Source organism: Montipora foliosa, chromosome 8, assembly GCF_036669935.1.
Source record: "Montipora foliosa isolate CH-2021 chromosome 8, ASM3666993v2, whole genome shotgun sequence".
Lineage (NCBI taxonomy): Eukaryota > Metazoa > Cnidaria > Anthozoa > Scleractinia > Acroporidae > Montipora > Montipora foliosa.
This window is the reverse complement of record NC_090876.1, coordinates 34,181,375-34,201,612: the sequence shown is the minus strand read 5'-3', so window position 1 is coordinate 34,201,612 and position 20,238 is coordinate 34,181,375. Positions and strand designations below refer to the sequence as shown.

The 20,238-nt window shown below is 40.3% G+C and overlaps 2 protein-coding genes across 2 annotated transcripts; one reads left to right on the top strand and one right to left on the bottom strand.

The window, feature by feature from the left end:
• Nucleotides 1-7,616: 7,616 nt before the first annotated feature.
• LOC137968687 (uncharacterized) lies at nt 7,617-12,883 on the bottom strand. The gene is made up of 4 exons (XM_068815203.1): nt 12,781-12,883; nt 8,775-9,851; nt 8,358-8,386; nt 7,617-7,892 (listed from the first exon to the last, which is right to left on the bottom strand). Exons 1-4 carry the CDS (start codon nt 12,881-12,883, stop codon nt 7,617-7,619), a joined length of 1,485 nt encoding a protein of 494 aa, XP_068671304.1.
• A 992-nt stretch (nt 12,884-13,875) lies between these two features.
• Nucleotides 13,876-14,451, top strand: LOC137968686 (uncharacterized). The gene has a single exon (XM_068815202.1). The coding sequence runs from the start codon at nt 13,876-13,878 to the stop codon at nt 14,449-14,451; it is 576 nt and encodes a 191-aa protein (XP_068671303.1).
• Nucleotides 14,452-20,238: the final 5,787 nt, after the last annotated feature.

Sequence of the window (20,238 nt, the reverse complement as noted above, 5' to 3'; positions counted from 1 at the left end):
AGTAAATGGAAATGGTGAGTAAATTATTACGGCAGAACACGAAGGAACTTGGAAGTTTCCATGTTCCTTTCAAATACAACTTGCAAAAGAACATAGAAATTTTTTCACTTACTGAAAACGTCAAAGAACTTGATGGAAATTTCCACGTTCCTTTTACACATAACATGTAAACGAAACATGGAAATTACCATTTTCTTGTCCCACATAAAATGTAAAAGAACATGAAATTTTCTCGTTTCTTTCGTGTATAAGATGTAAACGAAACATGGAAATTTCCGCGTTAAGGTTCATCCATAAAGTGTAAAAGACTACGGAAATTTCCATGTTCGGGATGTTTGGGATTAATATCTTTTTGGTAGATGAACTGCGCGAAAGTATGATCCCCACAAAATAGGGTGATTCAATTAGCCACTGTTAGAAATACATGGAAACTCTTTCTTCATATATCGTAGTCGTTTTTGTCATGCAAATGCATTAAGAGAAAATTCTTAATGCCTTTCTCTGCTGAGAGTTTAATCTTCGGGGAAAACGGAAGGCCGATTGCCATTGCATGTTGGACGGTTTAGTAGTAGTAGTAGTAGTAGTAGTAGTAGTAGTAGTAGTAGTAGTAGTAGTAGTGCTACTGCTACTGCTACTGCTACTGCTGCTGCTGCTGCTGCTGCTGCTACTACTACTACTACTACTACTACTACTACTACTACAGTAGCGGTAGCAGTAGCAGTAGCAGTAGCAGTAGCCGTAGCAGTAGTTTATTTAGACACATATCACCAAGGTGAGCTAGAGGCTCGTTTAAATGTGAGCGTGTATACAAAAATTAAAAGTAAAATTAAAATACCTCTTGGTCTTTCAGTTCACATATCTTTTCAAGCTGCCTCGGCAATTTCTATTGAGCATGGGTTAAAAATTTAAATGTATTCGGTGTCACTAAAGCGTAACCAGTATAAGCACAAAAACCACAAAACGAAAACAAACAGTCGGGATATTTTCCAACAACTCTGGCAAACACATGACAACCAAGGAGTCACTTCCTTGGAAACCCAAGATAGTTCATACTTTTAAATTACTTTTTCATTGTTTTACCTAAACATTTATTGGTTTCTGGCGGACAAGTTTCTGTAACAGACATAGAAAATACCCAGTGGAATTTAGAGAGTTGAAAATTGCCACGCTGCTGTAAATTTCAAAAATATATTGATGACGCGTGGCGAATGATCATGCGAAATTTTTTTGTTAAAAATGCAGGTTTGACATGTCGAAACTGGACTGACTCATCCAATTCTTTGGATTAGCGGTAAATCAGTGAATGTCGATGCGGCTGGTAGAGTCTTCTTTCTTGTTCCCGACGTCTCTCGGAAGATCGAAAGAGACTCTGATCGCAGGGTATAATAATGTATGGTCAAATGATATTTTATAGAGATGGAAAAAAATCAGTTGATTAGAAATTGTCTCCGGCTCGGACTTGCTTCGTGCCGCGCTATAATTGTGCAAATATAGCAGTGGGAGAATGGTGTTAATTACTGTAGTTAACACTACTGAATGGAACTCTTCCTGTGTAAAAAAAGTGCGCCTAAGAATTTAACAGAATAAGTTCTATTCATGCACGTCCGTAAAACTTTCTAATGGACAAGTCAGAATTATCAACAATATTCCTGGAAGGCGATTGCAACTGCACTTGACCCGAAATGGACAAAAGTATTGTTGCGAAACGGAAACCAACAAATTGTTGATCTTAACCTTAAGAATTTTTTTTATTTCTTAAAGTTGTTTTGGTTAAATTTAGAACAGGCATTTTTGTCATAGCAAGAGGTTTTCAGTCACCGCCCGGGGGTTACTGCCTTATATGGGCTATATAGGTAAGTGCGGCCCCAAAGGATATGGTTTTTTAGCCGTTTTTATCTGAAATAGGGTATCGATTTTGACCAATGGGTTTGAAATAGGGTATGGTTTGTTCACTCAAGTCTTGAATTGGGTATGTTTTTTGGAAGAAACTTCTTCGTCATTATTAGGCGATAAGACCGTCAACAAAGCCCTTCTCAAATTATTACGCCAACCGTGTAACAGCTGAAATAGGGTATCAACTTTTTGGTCAGGTCTACAATAGGGTTGGGAAAACCGCAGATTTTGGTCTGAAATGAGGGTTTCAGGAAGCGGGCCGCATAAACCCACCAATTTTTTTCTGGTCTGGGAAATTGTGCTTGTGCTTACGCTTGCGTTCACTTGCGTCGTGTGAAAACGAAACGCAACATAAGCAAAAGGAAATGTGTTATGTCTGGCCAATTAAAGCACTCGTTCCAGATTCCCCGCGTCTGAGCATTTGAACAAAATGGCTAATGCTGTGGTTGATTTTGATGTTTATGTGCACGTTTGTTTTTCACTTAGCATAAGCCACTTATACTTTTGCTTGTGCTTGCACCTGTGCTTGCGTCGCTAGTGAAAACCAGGCTTTAGAGCATAAGATTCCAGGCCCACTTGTAATCAATCTAAATTACGAAAACTTTTTCCCAGGAATTCGAAAATAATTGCCGTTTTGTCCAGTTCCCTGTTAAAATGTGACAAGAGCACTTTGAAGTTGCCTCTTTTGTGACTTGGAGAGCGCCATCTTGGATATGACGCGTTATGACGCAGCAATAGTCAACAATTAAACGTGTTCGACCTTACCAAATTCTTCGTTCCGCGATCACTTTCTCAACGTGTGTGACCTTTCTGCTCCGAGAAATTCAAATGTAAGATGAACTATGGCAAACGGTCTTGTGGTTCAAAAGGTAGTAGGCCATGTAGGCCATAAGTGCGACAGAAACTCAAGTCACTAAATAGAAACAAGACAAAAACCTTGAACATGCGACAAAGAAATATTCGACAAGCGTACCTTTTTCTCTTTCTTCCTTCAGCGACAGCCGTCTACGATGCTTCAGCAAACGTATTTGTTTGCTTTCACAAGGGGAAGCGTTTAATTTAGAATAAGCCAACGAAGCTTTCAGATGTTGCTCAATACATGTAGCAAGGCTTTTTCACATCAACAATTACCGCTGTTGGGGTATACGATTTCGATGGGGATGAAACTAGACACATATCTAGACTTGAGAACACATATAAAAATTAAAAAAAAAACCGAAGCTTACACCGGAAAATTAAAATTTAAAGAAAAGTTGACCGGTGCAAATAAAACGTGGATGAATTCCTCAAACGTGAAAACCTGACTGCTATATTGTCTGTTCGGGTCTGTCATTAGCGAGCTTACGCAACAGGACGGCTGGAAGACTCAGGACAGCAGAATGGCGAAAAAATGTCGCGCGAGACTGTGCATTCAAAATCTTACGCGACATTTTTTCGTCATTCTGCCGTCCTGAGTCTTCTTCTTTCATACGGAAATCCCAGTCAAGTAGTCCAAAATATCATTATCATGATTGGAGCGAGAAAACTGAACCAAGCCATATATAGACGACTTTCACCGTTTATGCACTAATAAACGTAACTTGAAATGTGGTTAACTTTTGTTAGCAGTATAGAAGCTACTGAAACGATTTACTCTTACCATTTGATAGAAATATATAAATCGATCATTTCTTTTGAATTTGTAACAGGAATCTCGTAGAAAGCCACGGTAGACAGATTGACATTGATTTCCAGGCATTTATTACACAGCAATGAGCTCGGGATAGCACTGCAAGCTCTCTTTCGCTTTGTAAAACTCCTGCATATAACTCACATATAAATCCCTGTTTAACGACCACGAGGTAAATCTGTTCAGAGGTGGAGCCACTATCAATACAGTTTAACCTCTAGTTTAGGATTCAAGTCTATAAGGCATTGCTTTCCTCGACTGTGTTTTCTTCTTTACATCAAGTACATTTAGTCATCCGGAGAAATCCTTGACTATTGCTACGTCATAGCCTCCTTTGCATACACAAAAACAAAGATAGCGGATTTCGATTTAAATTTGCCTATCTTTGAAGCGTTATTGTTGGCTATTTAAATACATTTCAGTCCAAATGAGTGGTCAAGTATGACAATACAGATAAAGAACTTTCGATTCAGAGAAACGTTTTCCAGACCGTACTTTCCCTTTAAAGTTGCGATTACAAAAACCAATAACAAAGGCGCGCGCCAAAGGCACGCTCGCGGGACACCATGGGTAAGAAAAGATGGTCACTCATCTGAGCGAGGAAATTAGGGTTTGGTCATCGTGCGACCGTACGACCGTCCACCCGTCCATGTATGCCAATGTGACCAGTATCACTGACCATATCGAGGCCATACTCCAGCTGACATTCCAGCTAGTTTACAGCGTACAGCTTTGATACTGGACATTCTTGTTATGGTCAATTAACACCTGTCAAAACAAGGTATCCTCTGACCAGTATCACGTAACCATATCGCAGTCACAAGTTTAGAGCTTATCGATGTCAGCTGGTTTTTTTAAGCCGACCCCTGACCAGGTGCTGGTTTTCGATTGGATCGCAGGCTCAAGCCTGGTTAACGGCGAAACATTTTTCGCGCACTTTCTGTGGCTCGAGGCGGCTACACGGCGATACTACGTGAACTAAAGCTCTTAGCTGACGCTTTTCTTGTTCAGGTGGAGAACGGTCTGGAAAATACTTTTTTCCTGCATTTTTCCCTGGTTTAAATTCACGTTTAACATGCATCACTGTGGTCAGGAACACACTGGTAGCTACTCAATTCTTTAAGTCAAGCATCGGAGGGATATAAACTTAAAGCTGAGTGTTTATTCATGATTTGTTTAGAGCTGCTTTTTTGGGATATCTTTAGAAGATTTTAAATTTTGATAAGGTTGCATGTTGCTTGGACGATCTATGACAGAAGGACAGGACCGAAAGAAGAGAGAAAGAGAACGAGAACGACAAAACAGTATACCAATAGCCAGGAGCCCATCTGGAGCGTGCAACTTCCATACAGCGTCTGTGAAACGGCGTTTTCGCAAGTAGGTTTATTCTTAGACTAGCCCTTCCCGCGAATTAGGTCAAAAAACAAAGGCAGTCCCGGTTCGGTGACCCTATGACGTCAGCTTAATTTCTTGTAATTGGTCATCGGGCTCTTGTGGGAGTCTCATTAGCGGGAAATTCAATCTAAAAGTAACCTTACGTGTGAAAACGCCGTTGCACGAAAATAGGTCAGTTGCACGCTCCAGGTGATGGGCTACTGCAATAGCTCAAATTTGGTGGAAGAAGTTACTCTACAAATTCTTTTCTTGGACACGAAACCGTTTGTTATTTTTACGCATGCGTTATTTCAAGTTGATCCGTATCTTTAAAAAGTGGTGTAATCGCTTTTTCCTTTGTTCAGGAATAAAACTCGAATTTATATTCTCAACTGGAACTAAACAACATTCAGCTGTACTCTTTTTGGACATAAAGAAATAATTGATTTTTGGAGTCTTATGCATTTTATGCATACACACCCCTAGGTCAGAGGCAGATCTTGATTGTCAGTCACTTTGTCACTTTGAGGGCGAGATCACACGTGACAGATCTCCGAGAGCATCTGTGTAGACTGGGTACTAGTAATTGGGAGTCATTGTTTTCAAGTGTCGGCTATTGCTTCTGGCGTGTTGTTGTCGTTTTGTATTAAATCTACAGTCGTTTTCCCTGTTTTGGGAAAATGTTGAAGAGCTTTCCTTCGCAAATTAGTTGTAATTGTTCAAAGGAAGTTATTTCTGTTTTAAAATTGCTCTGTCGTGCTGTTTATGAATGTTTACATCTTGAAATGACCAATGCGAATACGCTTTTTATTAACTGGAGATTGAATGTACTTTGTATAGCGACCTTTAGCCGGTAACTGTGGCTACTAATCAGTCTCTATTTTTCTTTTCTTCGCGTTTCATAGCAGTACAGTGATTTTTGTAACTCTCGTGTTTATGTTATTCGTGATTGTTCAAAAGTTGTATTTTTAAAAAATAAAAATTGTTAAAAATGTGTTCAACTTCATGTGTTTGATTTTTAAAGTTTAAAACTCTGCAGCAAATTCGTACCCAACCGCAAAAATTAGTTTATATGTAAATTTGTTCTGCAAAAAGACACGTGTTCCCGTTTCGTTTTATCTTTACACAAGCCAAGTAAACATGACCATGGAAGTTACGCAGCCGCAAAAGTAGAGACGTTCTAGACGTTGCTAAGAGACTAGTCTAGCCTCGCCCCAGGACTTCGGGGCGATAATCACGTGCGGTTCGTTGAGAAAGTGTAGACGGCCTTTTTGGCTGTGCAGTTGTTGTAGTTGTTTCGAGACGTTATTAAAGAAGAGTTTGATCTCTGTTACACTGGTGGCAGCGGTGTGATACGAAGAAATGGCCTCGAGGGAAATTTTGGAGGATGTAATCGAGCGGCTTACCGTGCAGTTGAAACTGACGAAGGCTACTTTGAAATCGACTAGCGAAGAATTTCAGCATCTTTTTACCCATCTTTTGTCAAGAAACGGCAAGAAATTCTTAAGGGAGTGTATGGATGAGTAGGGGAAAATCTGCGAGTCAACCTTCGTCACCAGAAAGATGTCTATGACGCGCGCTGCAAGGGAAACGCAAAGCCGTACCAAGTGGGTGATCTGGTGTGGTTAGAGGAAAAGGCCGTTCCGAGGTGGGTACACCGGAAATTCTATCGCCCATAGTCCGGACCGTGGCGAGTAGTGAGGGTCATATCTGACGCCACCTACAGGATACAGTGCGAGGAGGTCACACCCACACGGGGAAGACGGAAAACGAGAATGGTTGTGCACTTTAACCATCTTAAACCGTACCTACGGAGACCCCCTCAGCTTCAGCCGACATTGCATGACGTCGAGAGAGACGCTGGCCAACCTACGGATCTGAATGTGGGAGAGCGTTCTGTGTCGGGGTTACCGTGGGCTCGCGCCGCAGATGCCCTGCCTGGGGGCCCCTCTCCGACTGAGAATGCCGCAGCTGTCAACCGTGAACCGGACGGACCCCCAGCCGAGACGTTCAACCAGAGACCGCCATGTCCCTGCCGGGATGGGAGACTTTCTTTTAGGGGAGGACATTGGGGGGGGGGGGGGGGAGGGTGTAACGTTGCTAAGAGACTAGTCTAGCCTCGCCCCAGGACTTCGGGGCGATAATCACGTGCGGTTCGTTGAGAAAGTGTAGACGGCCATTTTGGCTGTGCAGTTGTTGTAGTTGTTTCGAGACGTTATTAAAGAAGAGTTTGATCTCAGTTACTAAAGTATTGCTAATGCTGTGTTAATGGTTGTACCAGATCGACTTGGATCACTCAGCTCAGATCAATGTAAAAACAGGTTTTTATTGACAAAGGTGGTACGATTTGCTCATGTTAAATCAAAGGTTAAGGTTAGGGATAGGGTGATTTGTCAAGCACTTATTCGTCTTTACATCGATCTAAGTCGAGTGATCTGAGTTGATACGGAATAACTTTTGTACCTGCCTGATTTGGACAGTATTTCCTCACAGACTAAAAACATTTTCAATTTTGGTAATGGCACTAACATGTTCAAAGGCCAGCTGCGGATAAAAAACACTCTTTAATGTGATAGGCACATGGTAAACAAAAGGAAACAAAATATTCATTAAAGAATATTTTTAAAATGTGTGGAGTTCAAAGCCACCAATTTTGGAAATAATCCCAAGTAACTCAAAACTAATCCCACTGTACAATTCTTTGACAACAAAATTTTTTGAACACACCTCCAAGAGGACGACCATCAAGCTTAATATTAAATTCCATATCCTCAACTTCACTGGATATGAGGCGTTGCTCACGGATGGCCCAAACCAACACTGCAGCTAAATGCACATCACATGCATCAAATTCCACATTCATCTTGTCAATCGTCAGAGTTTTCCTCACAACTGAGAAGACAAGCTTCTTGATGGCTCTGATCTCAGTGAGTAGAACAGGAATGTCATCTGATTTCTAAGCAAGAATGATTGATACCAACAGGCAATAAAATTCCTTCAAAAGTAATCATTATAGGACTTCCTTGTCCTACTGTTACTTCATGTGCAAAAGATATGCCTTGATGCTTAATTGCTATAGGCAAATCTACCAACGTATTAAAATGCTGAGTAAAACCTGTTATTTTATTGTCTGTATAAATCTGAGATCACTTATAATGACAACCACATCACTGCTGAACTTTATCAAAAGATCTACATTGCCACTTCGATGATCCAAGTTAAGCCCTATTGAGCAGGGTTTAGAATTGGATGGGAGACCATATTGAGAAAGAGTGGTGAAAAACGTTTTTTTTTCTTAATTTACTTTTTATAATTTCCTTTTTTTTGGCTTATACGTGACGCGTATAACATAGACAAAGATTTGTTGGTAAATATTTACAAGGTTGTCTCATTCAAGAAATAGTCAAGTAAAAGTACTCACCCCACTCTTTCCGAGCTGTGTCAAAGCCTCTTGAGTGCTTGAGTGAGGCTCCAGCTAAGTAGCCTGACTTCTGGCTGTTATACACATTGTGGTCTCATTCACACAGAAGCCCTTCAAGCTAATCCTGCCAAGCCGACCACATGCTGGAAAGGTCAGACCACAACACCGGGAACACTGTCCCCTACTCTTTTCGAATAGTGTGTAGGATCTTTAACGTCCCACAGAGTTAATGAACAAGGGTTGTGAGACGGGACCTCCGGCTTATCGTCCTTATCCGAGAAGTCTAGAGAGTCTAACCATTTGCAGATGTAATTACAAAGGCAGCACTTTCTCCTCAGTTATTTAAAGACCCTGAGTGTTGGTCCGGCCGGAGTTGAACTCACGACTTCCCGCGTGACAGCCCGGTGCTCAACCAACTGAGCCACCGGTGCGCGGTGAGCCTCGATTGAAGCTTAAAATACAAAAGCCCCCAATCTGGAACTCTCATGGGTTTTACAATACGGTCGTACGTTGATGATGATAAAAGCTCAGATAAGCCTTTCTTGGTTCTCTGGGCGTCCATGACCAAGTCAACGACCTCCGAAATTGTATCTCTTACATACCCTTTTTCCTCTTTATTTCCGAAAACGAACGCATTGCCCAACACAGAAGACAAAGACTCTCGATACTTCTCACTAACGTCGTTGAGGGAAGCCATCACATCTCTGCAATACTTTGCTATTTTCCTTCTTTTAATAGTTGACCCCATCACCGTGCTTTTGATGTCTTCAATTGAACTGCTACTTGCACTTGACGATGGCGATGATGTTGTCGGTGTTGGCGACGAGTGACTCGAACAAGTCGGGGAAGAACAACAAGACTTCGTAGATGCTGGAGATGATGCAGACAGCGAGATTGAATCATCTGGACTTTTCTCTTCTATTTGGGACTCAAGCTTTTTAATCTGGTCTTGAAGAGTGCTCCACTCCGCCGGGAGTGAATCGATGAGGATTCTTGAAGGTTGATCGCGCGGGCTTTTCCCGCCAGAATCAATTGGCGCCTTCGATGTTTCCAAATCAAGGGAAATAGCATTTATAACCGATACCACCGACTTGAAATTTGGCGAACGGATCAGACCATTAGGGGCAATATCCCTTCGCCTCAAAAGACCAGCACACAGAGCAAAAGACGAAGCAATACATAAGTTTCTGGGCTGTCTGTTCCATCGCACAGAATTGGCGGGCTCAAGTTCCCTCGAGGCGAGAACTTTGACTTCATCGGGAAAAACCTGGAATACGGCATTTCTTACAAAGTCAACTGGTCTCGTTCCTCCACACAGCTCTTTCGTTAGGACATACCAATTCTTGTGAACATCGAGGGATGCGCTTGTGACCCGTGTAAGGCGCAAACAACTGAATTCCGATGGCACCGGCAAAGAATGTTCTTCGTCCATACCGGTGGTGTGAATGGACACGAAATATAATGCATTGTGTTTTTGAAATTTAAATTTCCCGCCTGAGTAAAATATTACCTCAGCAGTCAGTCAACAATATTAACTTTTTAGACCCCGAGAGTGTTGATGTGTATTATGGCACCGTACAAGTTAATTTGTACAAAAGATCAACAATCGGCCTTACGTCACCTTGCGCGTGCTAACTGTGGGCAAAGGTCATTTGAAATATTATGACTTGTCAATTTCATTGACGAATTTCCCCTCAAAAATAGCAAGGACGTTTCTTCTTGAAAGTTTTATATCGCGAAAGTACAGTCATATAAAGAATATACGATCCGCACTTTCCCTTAGTGAAAGTGCCAGTATGATCAGATATTTCTCCGATCGTTTGGAAAGATCTAAAACTTGGTTTGACTCGCAAACCGCATTTGACGTTGTGACATAGAATTAGAATCGCAATGCCATTCAGTTCAATCATAGTTCAGGATTATTGTGGATTTTGTTAAAGCATCAAGATGGCTCCCCACACTCCTCGTGTATTCGCGAGCGTATTTTTTAAAATCCCCGCACAGCTGGCCACCTGGCGTGCTCTGTTTACTCTAGAAACTAATTGATTTACTGACGCCTTTTAATAGCATGTTGAAAGAAATAAGATGGCATGTTGTCTCTGTGTTTAACTTATTACAGACCATCATCATCCCTCCCGTGGTGAATTTTTTTCTTCCATGAAGTTCCTTATGCTGATACTCCAGTAGACACTGCTAGTGAGACTGTTGGTTTCTCAGGATTCATTGGAGCATGTCTATAGGTTTTTTAAGCGTGGTAGATTGTTTTAATCAAATGACTTGTCCCAGCACCACCACCTCCAGTTATAAACAAATAAACTGGTTCGACATTTAATGACTTCAGGCTGTTGAGGTTTTTCATTTTATTTCTAATCCATGTAAGCACCTTGTTGTAAGCTTTGTGTTGCATTTTATTTAATGATCTAACTGATTGACATAATTGATCATCAGATATTTCTGTTGGCTGATTATACATTGTTATATTGCTGTTGGACTGTGATTTTCAGTAGTTTGGGGATTTGCAGCAAGCTCTGAGGGTACTTGTTCCTTGAACACCTCATCTACTGATGATTCATCATGGAATTCTAGTTGTATTTCAGCATTCTCTTGATAATTTATAGGGTCATATGTATGTATGACAGTGCCCTGCTTGTTTCTTAGCCATTCTAGTGCTTCTGTTACTACTAAATAGCTGATGGAGAAGATGTAGTGTGCAGCAAAAGTTGTCTTAACTGTGCAAATGGCTGTAAGAGAAAGATTAGCAGCGAGTCAAAGCTGTAAAATTCTGAACAGGTCCTGAAATTTGAAGCATACTTAAGGAATCCATTTTAGTGCTGCACTGTTATGGCAAATTTTCAAACAATCACGGATGGTAAAAGTGAGACCGCAGTACCAAATTCTGTAAGGGTCTAATGGAGTTAAACTAAGCATAAGACCCCGAGTACGCATTGCGGTCCTGTTTTTTGGTTGTTTTACTCTAAAATGAGAGCGAAAAAAGGGTGTTTTTACTCCGTTTGCCTACCTTTTTTTTTCGGCTTGCCTCGACAGTGCCCATATGTTACAAACATGTAATCACGATGTGTTTTCGTAAACTTAAGGAGAAATATCACCAGCTTGTGTTTCAAGCACGTACAGGTAATTTGTTGGAGGTCTTGTTTAAAGTTGCCAATTGTTGTTCCAAGCAAAGCTGGCGTGTTTTTATGAAGTATATCAAAATTTGAATGATCTCGTTCTCAGAGATAAAGTGGAATAAAGCACATCAATAAAACTCTTTTTTGACCTTGAACTGACAAAGTTTACTAACGATCTGTCACATCACGAGCTAGTAAGCCTGTGATTTCTATTTTTAGCGTGATTCGTATTCACTGGCTTTTGCAGCTATTGACAGTTGACTCTGAAATGGCTTTTTTCCTTTTCTGTTTGCTTGCTGAGGATTTGCTTGTTTTCTTTTAAAACTCGTGCGATTCAAGAAAATCAAACAAAACATTGCCTAACTGTTGAAGTCCACAGTAAATTTCACTTCGCTTCGTAATTCATGCGATATCGGTTTTTCGCGTGAAATTTGCTAGTTAGGCAGTGAATTTTCCTTTCGAGTGTTTTCACGTGACGTCACGGCGGTCATGTTGGTGAACCTAAACAATGGAAAGGCGGCCATGTTGGTGTACCCAACTAATCTTCCGGGAATTGAGCTCTATTATCATGCAAGCGTTTTCTTTTGTCTCGGTGGAAAAACAAGTTTACTATATAAAAGAAAGGGAAGAAAACAAAACACCAAAACGCGGACAGTTCGAAAACTTTTTATTTTCACTAACCATACAGCCAGTAAGAATAAATAACCCGGGAGATCCGCTTTTAGGCTTGGCTAAATCTAGATATTATCAATTAGACTTAAAAACGCTCTTCCCCGGTTGGTTGTCCGGTTCAACAAAAATGCAAGCCAAGCCATGCTGTGAAAGTATTTGGTCTCGGGTCCGTAGTCACCCAGCCAATGATAACCAATCAAGTGTCTTCTTTAAAATAGCCCAGAAATCATGACCACGGCCTAAATTTAGATCGAAAAAATAAATATCATTGGAGAGGTCCATGTCTGGTGGATGGGTTCTCTCCACTCATCCTCTTTTGTGTTTAATACTATTAGGTGCTACCCTCGTCAAACAAAGTGTTTACTTTTAGGTAATACTTGCTAACTCATAAGGGCTTCTTCATATGAGCCCGGTTTCCGAGATCTCGCCTCCCCTCTAAATCCTTCATAGAAACTTGGATGCGTTCATAGGAGAGGGCGGTTTTTCCAACTGTAATCGCGGTAAGCCGGCTGGAAATTTTGCCATGTGCATGTGAACACTTCAACCTGGTTACGGGGAGGAAGATAACACAATGCATTTTCGTGATGAAACGGACATTATCGAAATTTTACTTCCGGATCTACCGTTTTCATCGGTAATGAAGCTCGGAATAGTTGCCGTTGGTAGGTAACGTAAGGTCAAAAGATATTTGAGGTTTCTTGACCTTTTCACGGTTTCTGACGCCATATTGGTTGGCCGGGGGGGGGGGGGGGCAAACATGGCTTAAATTATGGAAATTTTATCGACTTTGAACCATTATAAATCCTTAAAGGTCAGACGATTGTCGATAGCGAGAACACCTCTCAAAAAGGACTTTGATTGGGATTTTTTTCATTAAGTATGACGAACAGAATCAAGCCATAACGACCGTAAATTGAATTTATAAATTTCACATAAACCCTTGTAAACAAAATTGTGCAAATTCCCGGGAAATTTGGGGCGACATGAGGAGATTTCTATCGTACAATTTTCAGACGTTGTGGCTTGTGCAAGGTTCCAATTTTTCGTGAAGTAAATGCTATTAAAAAATTACTAAATATATTTTTGTTTTCTGCCCTTTTGGCAGGGGAGTTATAGATGTTTAAATTCGGCCAAAATCCTATACATTCACTGTAATTTAAGCCGTGTTTGCCCCCTAACCAAGATGGCGTCAGAAACCGTGAAAAAGGTCTATTCTCGTTAGGCTTTTCGTTAGATTTTACGCCTGAATGGTCACGTCTCCACTTTTCATCTCAAAAACCGTTCACTCACTCACTTCAGAACCATTTCAAGAATTTCGCAGAGTACAAAGCGAAGACAACTCAAGAGATGACACAACTATTTGCCCGCGTTCGAACAGCAGAAGAGAAAGCAGAACAAGCCAATGATCATGATGAAACGATACAGCAAAGGAACACATCTGTGATGGAAGAAAACGTGTTAATTCAAAAAAGAGTGGATGATATTGAGAAAGAATTGAATTCTATTCAAGAGAGCATTTTTAATGGTGAAGTTGTCGCACACCGGAAATCACTATCTCGAAAAACCATTGTCCTTCCGCCTGAAAACGACAGGCCCCCAACCAGCTCCCAAGATCAACGGAAACAAGCTAATCAAGAACAAAATCCTTCAAGAAAGTAAAGCCCGTCGGAGACACCATTATTTTTGGTGATTCTAACACGCGCGGCCCTAGATTGACCATGAGCATTGGATCACTTAGCGGCGCAACGTTTGATTCAGCTATCAAGTACCTACAAAGTGATTCCACACCAGACGAAGCTGTCAAGCGTGTCATTTTTCACCTGGGCACCAACCATATCCACACAGAATCTCCTACTGAGAGCCTGAGAGATAAATTGAATATCCTAGTTACAGAATCACGCTCCAAGTTCCCAAATGCCAAAATTACCTTCTGTAAAATCCCACCACAATTCAACAACAATGGAGATACCAAGAACGACAGGATCGCTCAATTAAACGAGGAAATGAAATTGCTGGATGTGGAATTTATAGATGTTAAAGCGACGGAGGCAAGCCTTTTTACACGTGACGGAAAGCATTATAACAAGCGAGGTCTTGCTGTTTTGGCTGGCGCACGAATACAATGGGCAAGAAAAAATGGACACACTTCCACTTCGCCACGATCTAAGCAACAGTCACATAATCCAAGAGGAAAACATTTCAACACTCGACCAAGTGGAACTAGGAACCTATCAAGGGACCCGTCACAGCAATTGCTGAATTTACTACTGGCTACACTTCAAAACGGTCGATGAACATAAAAGCGGAAATCAACAGTAAGCTTTACTTAAATGGTCACTTACTTTCACCAGCTTATGCAAATCAATCTAGTCGTATTTATTCGACTGACATTATTCTATTAATTTTTTACGTAGTCCAACAGTTATCCTTTATTTTTTAACGTACTTTAATTTATCTAATCATTACTGTTATTTCTTCAAGATGAATAATCAAAATAACGTTTTTAATATAATTTCTTGGAATATTCAAGGCCTAAAAACCAGGCTTAAACCGACGAAACAAACCATCTCGAATACCAAATTGAACATTAAATCAATTAAATCTAAGCTATCCAAATTTGATATTATCTGTCTCCAAGAAACATGGGCAAAAGACGAGACATTAACTTTTCAAGGGTACACAGTGTACTCAACCGTTAAAAACACAGTAAGCAGACGAGGCCAAGCAGGGGTATTGGTATTAATTCGAGACCATCATCAAAATTTTGTTTCTCGTATACACAGTGATTCCCCCAACATAATTTGGTGCCGATTAGATAAGCAATTGCTTGGACTCCAGGCAGACATTTTCCTGGCTGCAGTTTATCTACCCCCACTACAATCACAACGAAAGGCAGGAGAAGACGTCATCAGTATCTTAGAAAAAGAAATTCACAAGTACTCTACCCAAGGCCAAGTTCTTTTACTTGGTGACTTCAATGCGAGAACGGGGACATTAAACGATTTTATTGAAAACGATGCGGATGACTTTTTAACACTTCATAATACCTACAATCGAGACACGGATTGCCCAAAGCGAAACAACGCGGACTACACAATCAACAAAGTAGGAAGAGAAATATTACGATTATGCATAGGAAATAGATTGCGAATTTTGAATGGCAGGCTAACAGGTGATCTCGATGGAAAATACACTTGCTATCAAACTAATGGGGCAAGCACAGTCGATTACGCACTAGCAAGTGAAGACCTTATAAAGACGATATTAGGATTTCAAGTTCAAGCCTTGACAACCTACTCAGATCATTGTCCTATCAGTCTAAAATTAACTCCCTCCCGCTCTCACATGGTAAAAGACAATGCACCTAGACAACCACTATGCAAAGCGGCACCTACTCAAAAGAACTTTAAAAAGTTTCTTTGGAAGGCAGATTCAAAACATTATTTGATTCCTTCAACTCAGAACACCACGCATCAGTAGACGATGAAATCTCGCAATTTAACCAAATTATCAATTCGGTGGCCAAATCATGTCTAGCAACATCGCGGAAAACATCTAAAACTACCAAAGAAAAGAAACCATGGTACGATCAGACCTGCAGACAACTAAAGAAACAACTGCAACAATTAGTAAAGAAAATTAACCCCAGTTCTCACCAATCACTACGACAAGATTACTTTTTTCTTAAAAAGAAGTACAAAAAGCATGTAAAAATGATGTATAAAAGATACAAAAAACAAATAGTAAATGAAATTAATGCTTTACACCCAAAACACAGTCAAGATTTCTGGAGGTATATTAATCAACTTAGAAAAAGCGGTGCTGTCGAAGAGGAAACCTCTGTTTAATCAGAAGATTGGATATGTCATTATCAGAAATTATTATATGATAGCCAGGAACCGCACACCACTTTGGACTTTTCAAATGAAGATATTGACTTGGAAAACGAAAATTCACCGAATAACGACATTTTAGGACAACCTATTACGACCAACGAAATCCATGAACAAATATCAAAACTCAAGTTGAAGAAAGCTTCGGGTATGGATTGTATCCTTAATGAAATGATTAAACACGGACGCTGTTATCTAATGCCTTCATTAGGAAAAACTGTTCAATGATATACTAGACCGTGGAACATTCCCAACTCATTGGAACATAGGTGTTATAAAACCGATATATAAAAGAAAGGATGATAAGCGATCTCCAGCAAATTATAGAGGAATCACCTTGACGAGCTGTTTAGGAAAACTATTTACATCAATCTTACAATCCAGGCTGAACAAGTTTATCGAACAACATAACATCCCCAATCCAGAACAGTTTGGATTTCGCCCAAGTTCCCGAACAACAGACAGTTTATTTATCCTACAGCAACTCATTAATAAGCATACAAAACAACATAAGAAACTTTATGTTGGCTTCATCGATTATGAACGAGATGCTTCCGTTAACCATGCACCGGGTTGCCAGTGGTACGTGTTACAGAAAATCAGAAGGCACTGAATTGTGTGGTATTGAACTACAGCATTCCAGTCTCTGAAGAATAACAAATAAAAGAGAAGCGAGAAACATTGGCTTCTGGGCTGACATGTTGATAATTTTCAAGTTCCCTCACAACTTCTTTTCACCACAAGTTTAAGCGTGCCCTCTGAGCATCTGACAGCTTTGTAATACTAAGTTCACTGAAGTTAAGCCCTGCCCGGCGGGGTTAGTATCAAGATGGGAGACCAAAACAATATACCCCTCGATCTCGTACCCAGAGTCCTCGGGGTTCTTGGTCAGCGGGTGAGCGCCCGGAGAGACTCTGGGATAATCGACTCCATTTTCCCACAAAACGTGGGTTCCGGTCTTATTACGTATGCTTCAGTTTAACCGGAAACAGAAAAGAGAAAAACCGTAAACAGTAGAAATGGCGGGTTGAAAGTGTTCGAGAAACAAGAATTTTAGCCTTACACACAAAAGAAACTGGAGAAATGATCATTGGTTTGCTGTAAGAGCAAGTCAAGATGAAACTTCTGACGCTTTCGGTAAGTGTATTTTTAGTGTCTCAACGTACATTCCATCGTTCAAAATGCCATCGTGCAAGCAACACGATCGACAAATGTTTGTGGAAACGACACAAATGTCCTCTTCTACTACAATTTGATGTTTCCGCAATTCTGAATGGCTTCGACAAGACCTTATTCCACGGATTTCTCCTCAAAGAGACTGATATAATGTTTTCCCACGGTACTTTTGCAACAGCAACAGTAATCACTTTTTAGCAACGTGGGAAAATTCCATTGTTACGCAAGCGGCCAATCAAAAATATAGTTCAAGTCGATTATCCCAGAGTCTCTCCGGGCGCTCACCCGCTGACCAAGAAGCCCGAGGACTCTGGGTATGAGATTGTACACCCCTCATAAAACAGAAGCATCGGACCGAAAATACTATTAACGCTAACAAATGCGAACTCAGCAAGGTACAGATTTTGTTAGCTTGCTTTATGCAAAACAAATATTGATGCAAAAGTAAATAACTATTGATACACAGTTTTCAGAAAGAGCGGAAGGAAGTTTCCGGGACGGTCGATCGAGAATAAAATATTTACGACATGAAAACAACATTAATTTTGAACCGTGAATATAGAATATAAAAAGTTACGATGAGCGACAAACATTTCGGCAGATTTTTGCGACGTTCAAATAAATCGCAAATTCGAAAGCGACATGGCCGGAATTCAGCGGGCGCCGGGATTAAGTTTACCGCGGCAAGTTTACTCGCCAAACAGTGAAGCATCTGTGTCAAATGATGGCAAGATACCGGGTTTTTGTAAGTTTCTTTTTCTGTCAAGTGTTATAAAGTTTGACAATAAAATGAGCGAAGACAAAACAAAGATCACAATCGCCCGACTCTTTAAGGTAGACCGCTTGTTTATGCAAAGTCAAAATTTACTCTCCAAGACGCGTACGACGTTATTTATCACCAGGTAATTCCATCATTTTGGAAATAGCAGCTACTTTATTATTCATCTGCGTCACAATTTTTCACTGATTTTGGGGCTCATTTTGTTGAAACTCAAGCACGCTTCCAACAGGCCTGTGAACCCTTCCTGCTTACAGAGCAATACTAAAAAAAATCTCCCATATCACATTTCAACCTTAAGCTCGAAAATTCAATATACAACATGATATTATAATTCACAAAGGCAGAAAATACCACAGAATCCTTTTCCAGCGAAAAATTTATTGAAACAAACAACATATTTGATCTTAGAGGCGAAAACCTCTTCCCATTTCATTGCTTGCGTGAAGACAGGAAACTCAATCGTGTCAAGCTCGCATATAATAAAACATGATGAATTCATAAAGGCCACCTTTTCCAGCGAACAAGGTTTTGAAACAAACAACATATTTGCTATGAGAGGCAAAACCCCCGTCTATTTCATTACGTGCGTGAATAAATGCGTGAAGAGAAGAAACTCAATCGTGTCAAATATGCGCAATATTGCAACAAACAAAATTTCAGGATCAAATCGTTTCCATGAAGAACCTTTTCCTTGAATAATGAGGCACAAAATAGACGAGAAGCTTTCTTTCAAATAATTCTTGGCTGTCACATTTCCAATTATGTTTTTACTGAAGACTGTGCAGAGTTGATCACAGATCCACGTAAGGTGTTCGATTTGTTCTCTGTCTTTGTTGAATCCATAAGTTACCAGAGAATTTTCCACTTGGTTTCAGTGTTCTACATAACAGCACACTTGGTAAAATATTTGAAATACAGCTCACTTTGATTTCGGCTCGACGGGCGATAGACTGTTGTCGAAGTCCATTACTCGTCGCTTTTAAGATTCCACTGCCTGTATATCCAATTGACTTGCCATTATTGAGCTTCATAAGGGTACAGTTTGTTCAAAGATCCACTAAAACGCCATTCGCGTTACATGAATTTCGACGCCATTACCGGTTAAGTTAATCCTTCTGCTGTGTCCACCAGAGAAATCTACGCATTTCCCACTACCCTCTCGATCCTAAGAAAATACGCACAGAAGGCTCTATGCACAAAGACACCACTTAGCAGGGGAGTGACAGGCAAGACTTTTACCGACACGGAAAAAAAAAAGAAAAAAAGAAAAAAAAAGAAAACAAACAAACTAAACGCAGACCCCGACTGGGTTTACCATACTGGCAACCCAGTAAAAAGAGTTTGATAGCGTGTGGCAGTCCGGGCTGATCTTTAAACTCTACCAGTATCCATGGATGGAGTTAAAGGCAAATTCTTTAAAGTCATTAAATCCATGTACTCGTCGATTAAAAAGTTGCGTCAAAACTGATGAAAGCTCTATCACATGCAACAAAGGAATAAGGCAAGGTGATGGCTTAAGTCCAGTTTTATTTTCATTGTTTATGAATGACTTACCGCAATACTTTAGGGACAACCATTGTCCAGCAGTAACGATTGGAAGCCATTCTCTAAATTGCCTCATGTATGCTGACGATTTTTTAGTTTGAAGTCCCTCTCCAGAAGGTCTACAGAAATCGATTAACGTTATTAAAAAGCACGAAAGGAATGGAAGCTCAAGGTCAAAATCAAATATCACCATCTTTAGTGAAAATGATCAAACCAAAAACAATGAAAATCTCCAATATGGTTCAGAAACATTACCGATCGTCGACAAACGAACCTATTTGGGGATAGAAATGACCTCATCTGGTCGCTATACCTACGCAAGAGACATCCTTAGCAAAAAAGCTTATAAAGTTCTTGCGACAGTGAAACGATTGTTCTCCAATTCGGATACGACCACAATTACAATTAAGAATAAGCTTTTTGATGCCCTTGTCAAACCTATACTTCTATATGGATGCGAAATATGGGGACCGGAGCTATTATCATATAAGACCCATTTTGACAAAAGCGCTATTGAACAAGTCCATATCAAGTTCTGTAAACAAACACTAAATACCGCATGGTACACAGAGAACATTGCCTGTAGGGCAGAACTTGGACTGTACCCTTTAAGTATAGACATAAAAGCTTCAATATTTAGTTACTCGCTTAGATTACAGCATAAAACAGTCAATCCTCTATTAAAG

Excerpts from the sequence above, each read along its gene's own strand:
- LOC137968687 (XM_068815203.1), bottom strand. The coding sequence starts at position 12,883 with ATGGCGTCAGAAACCGTGAAAAGGTCAAGAAACCTCAAATATCTTTTG. Across the intron at positions 9,852-12,780 it reads CTTCATTACCGATGAAAACG|GCGGGAAATTTAAATTTCAA; the intron begins GTAGATCCGGAA and ends TATTTTACTCAG. Across the intron at positions 7,893-8,357 it reads CACAGCTCGGAAAGAGTGGG|AAATCAGATGACATTCCTGT; the intron begins GTGAGTACTTTT and ends ATTCTTGCTTAG.
- LOC137968686 (XM_068815202.1), top strand. The coding sequence starts at position 13,876 with ATGAGCATTGGATCACTTAGCGGCGCAACGTTTGATTCAGCTATCAAG.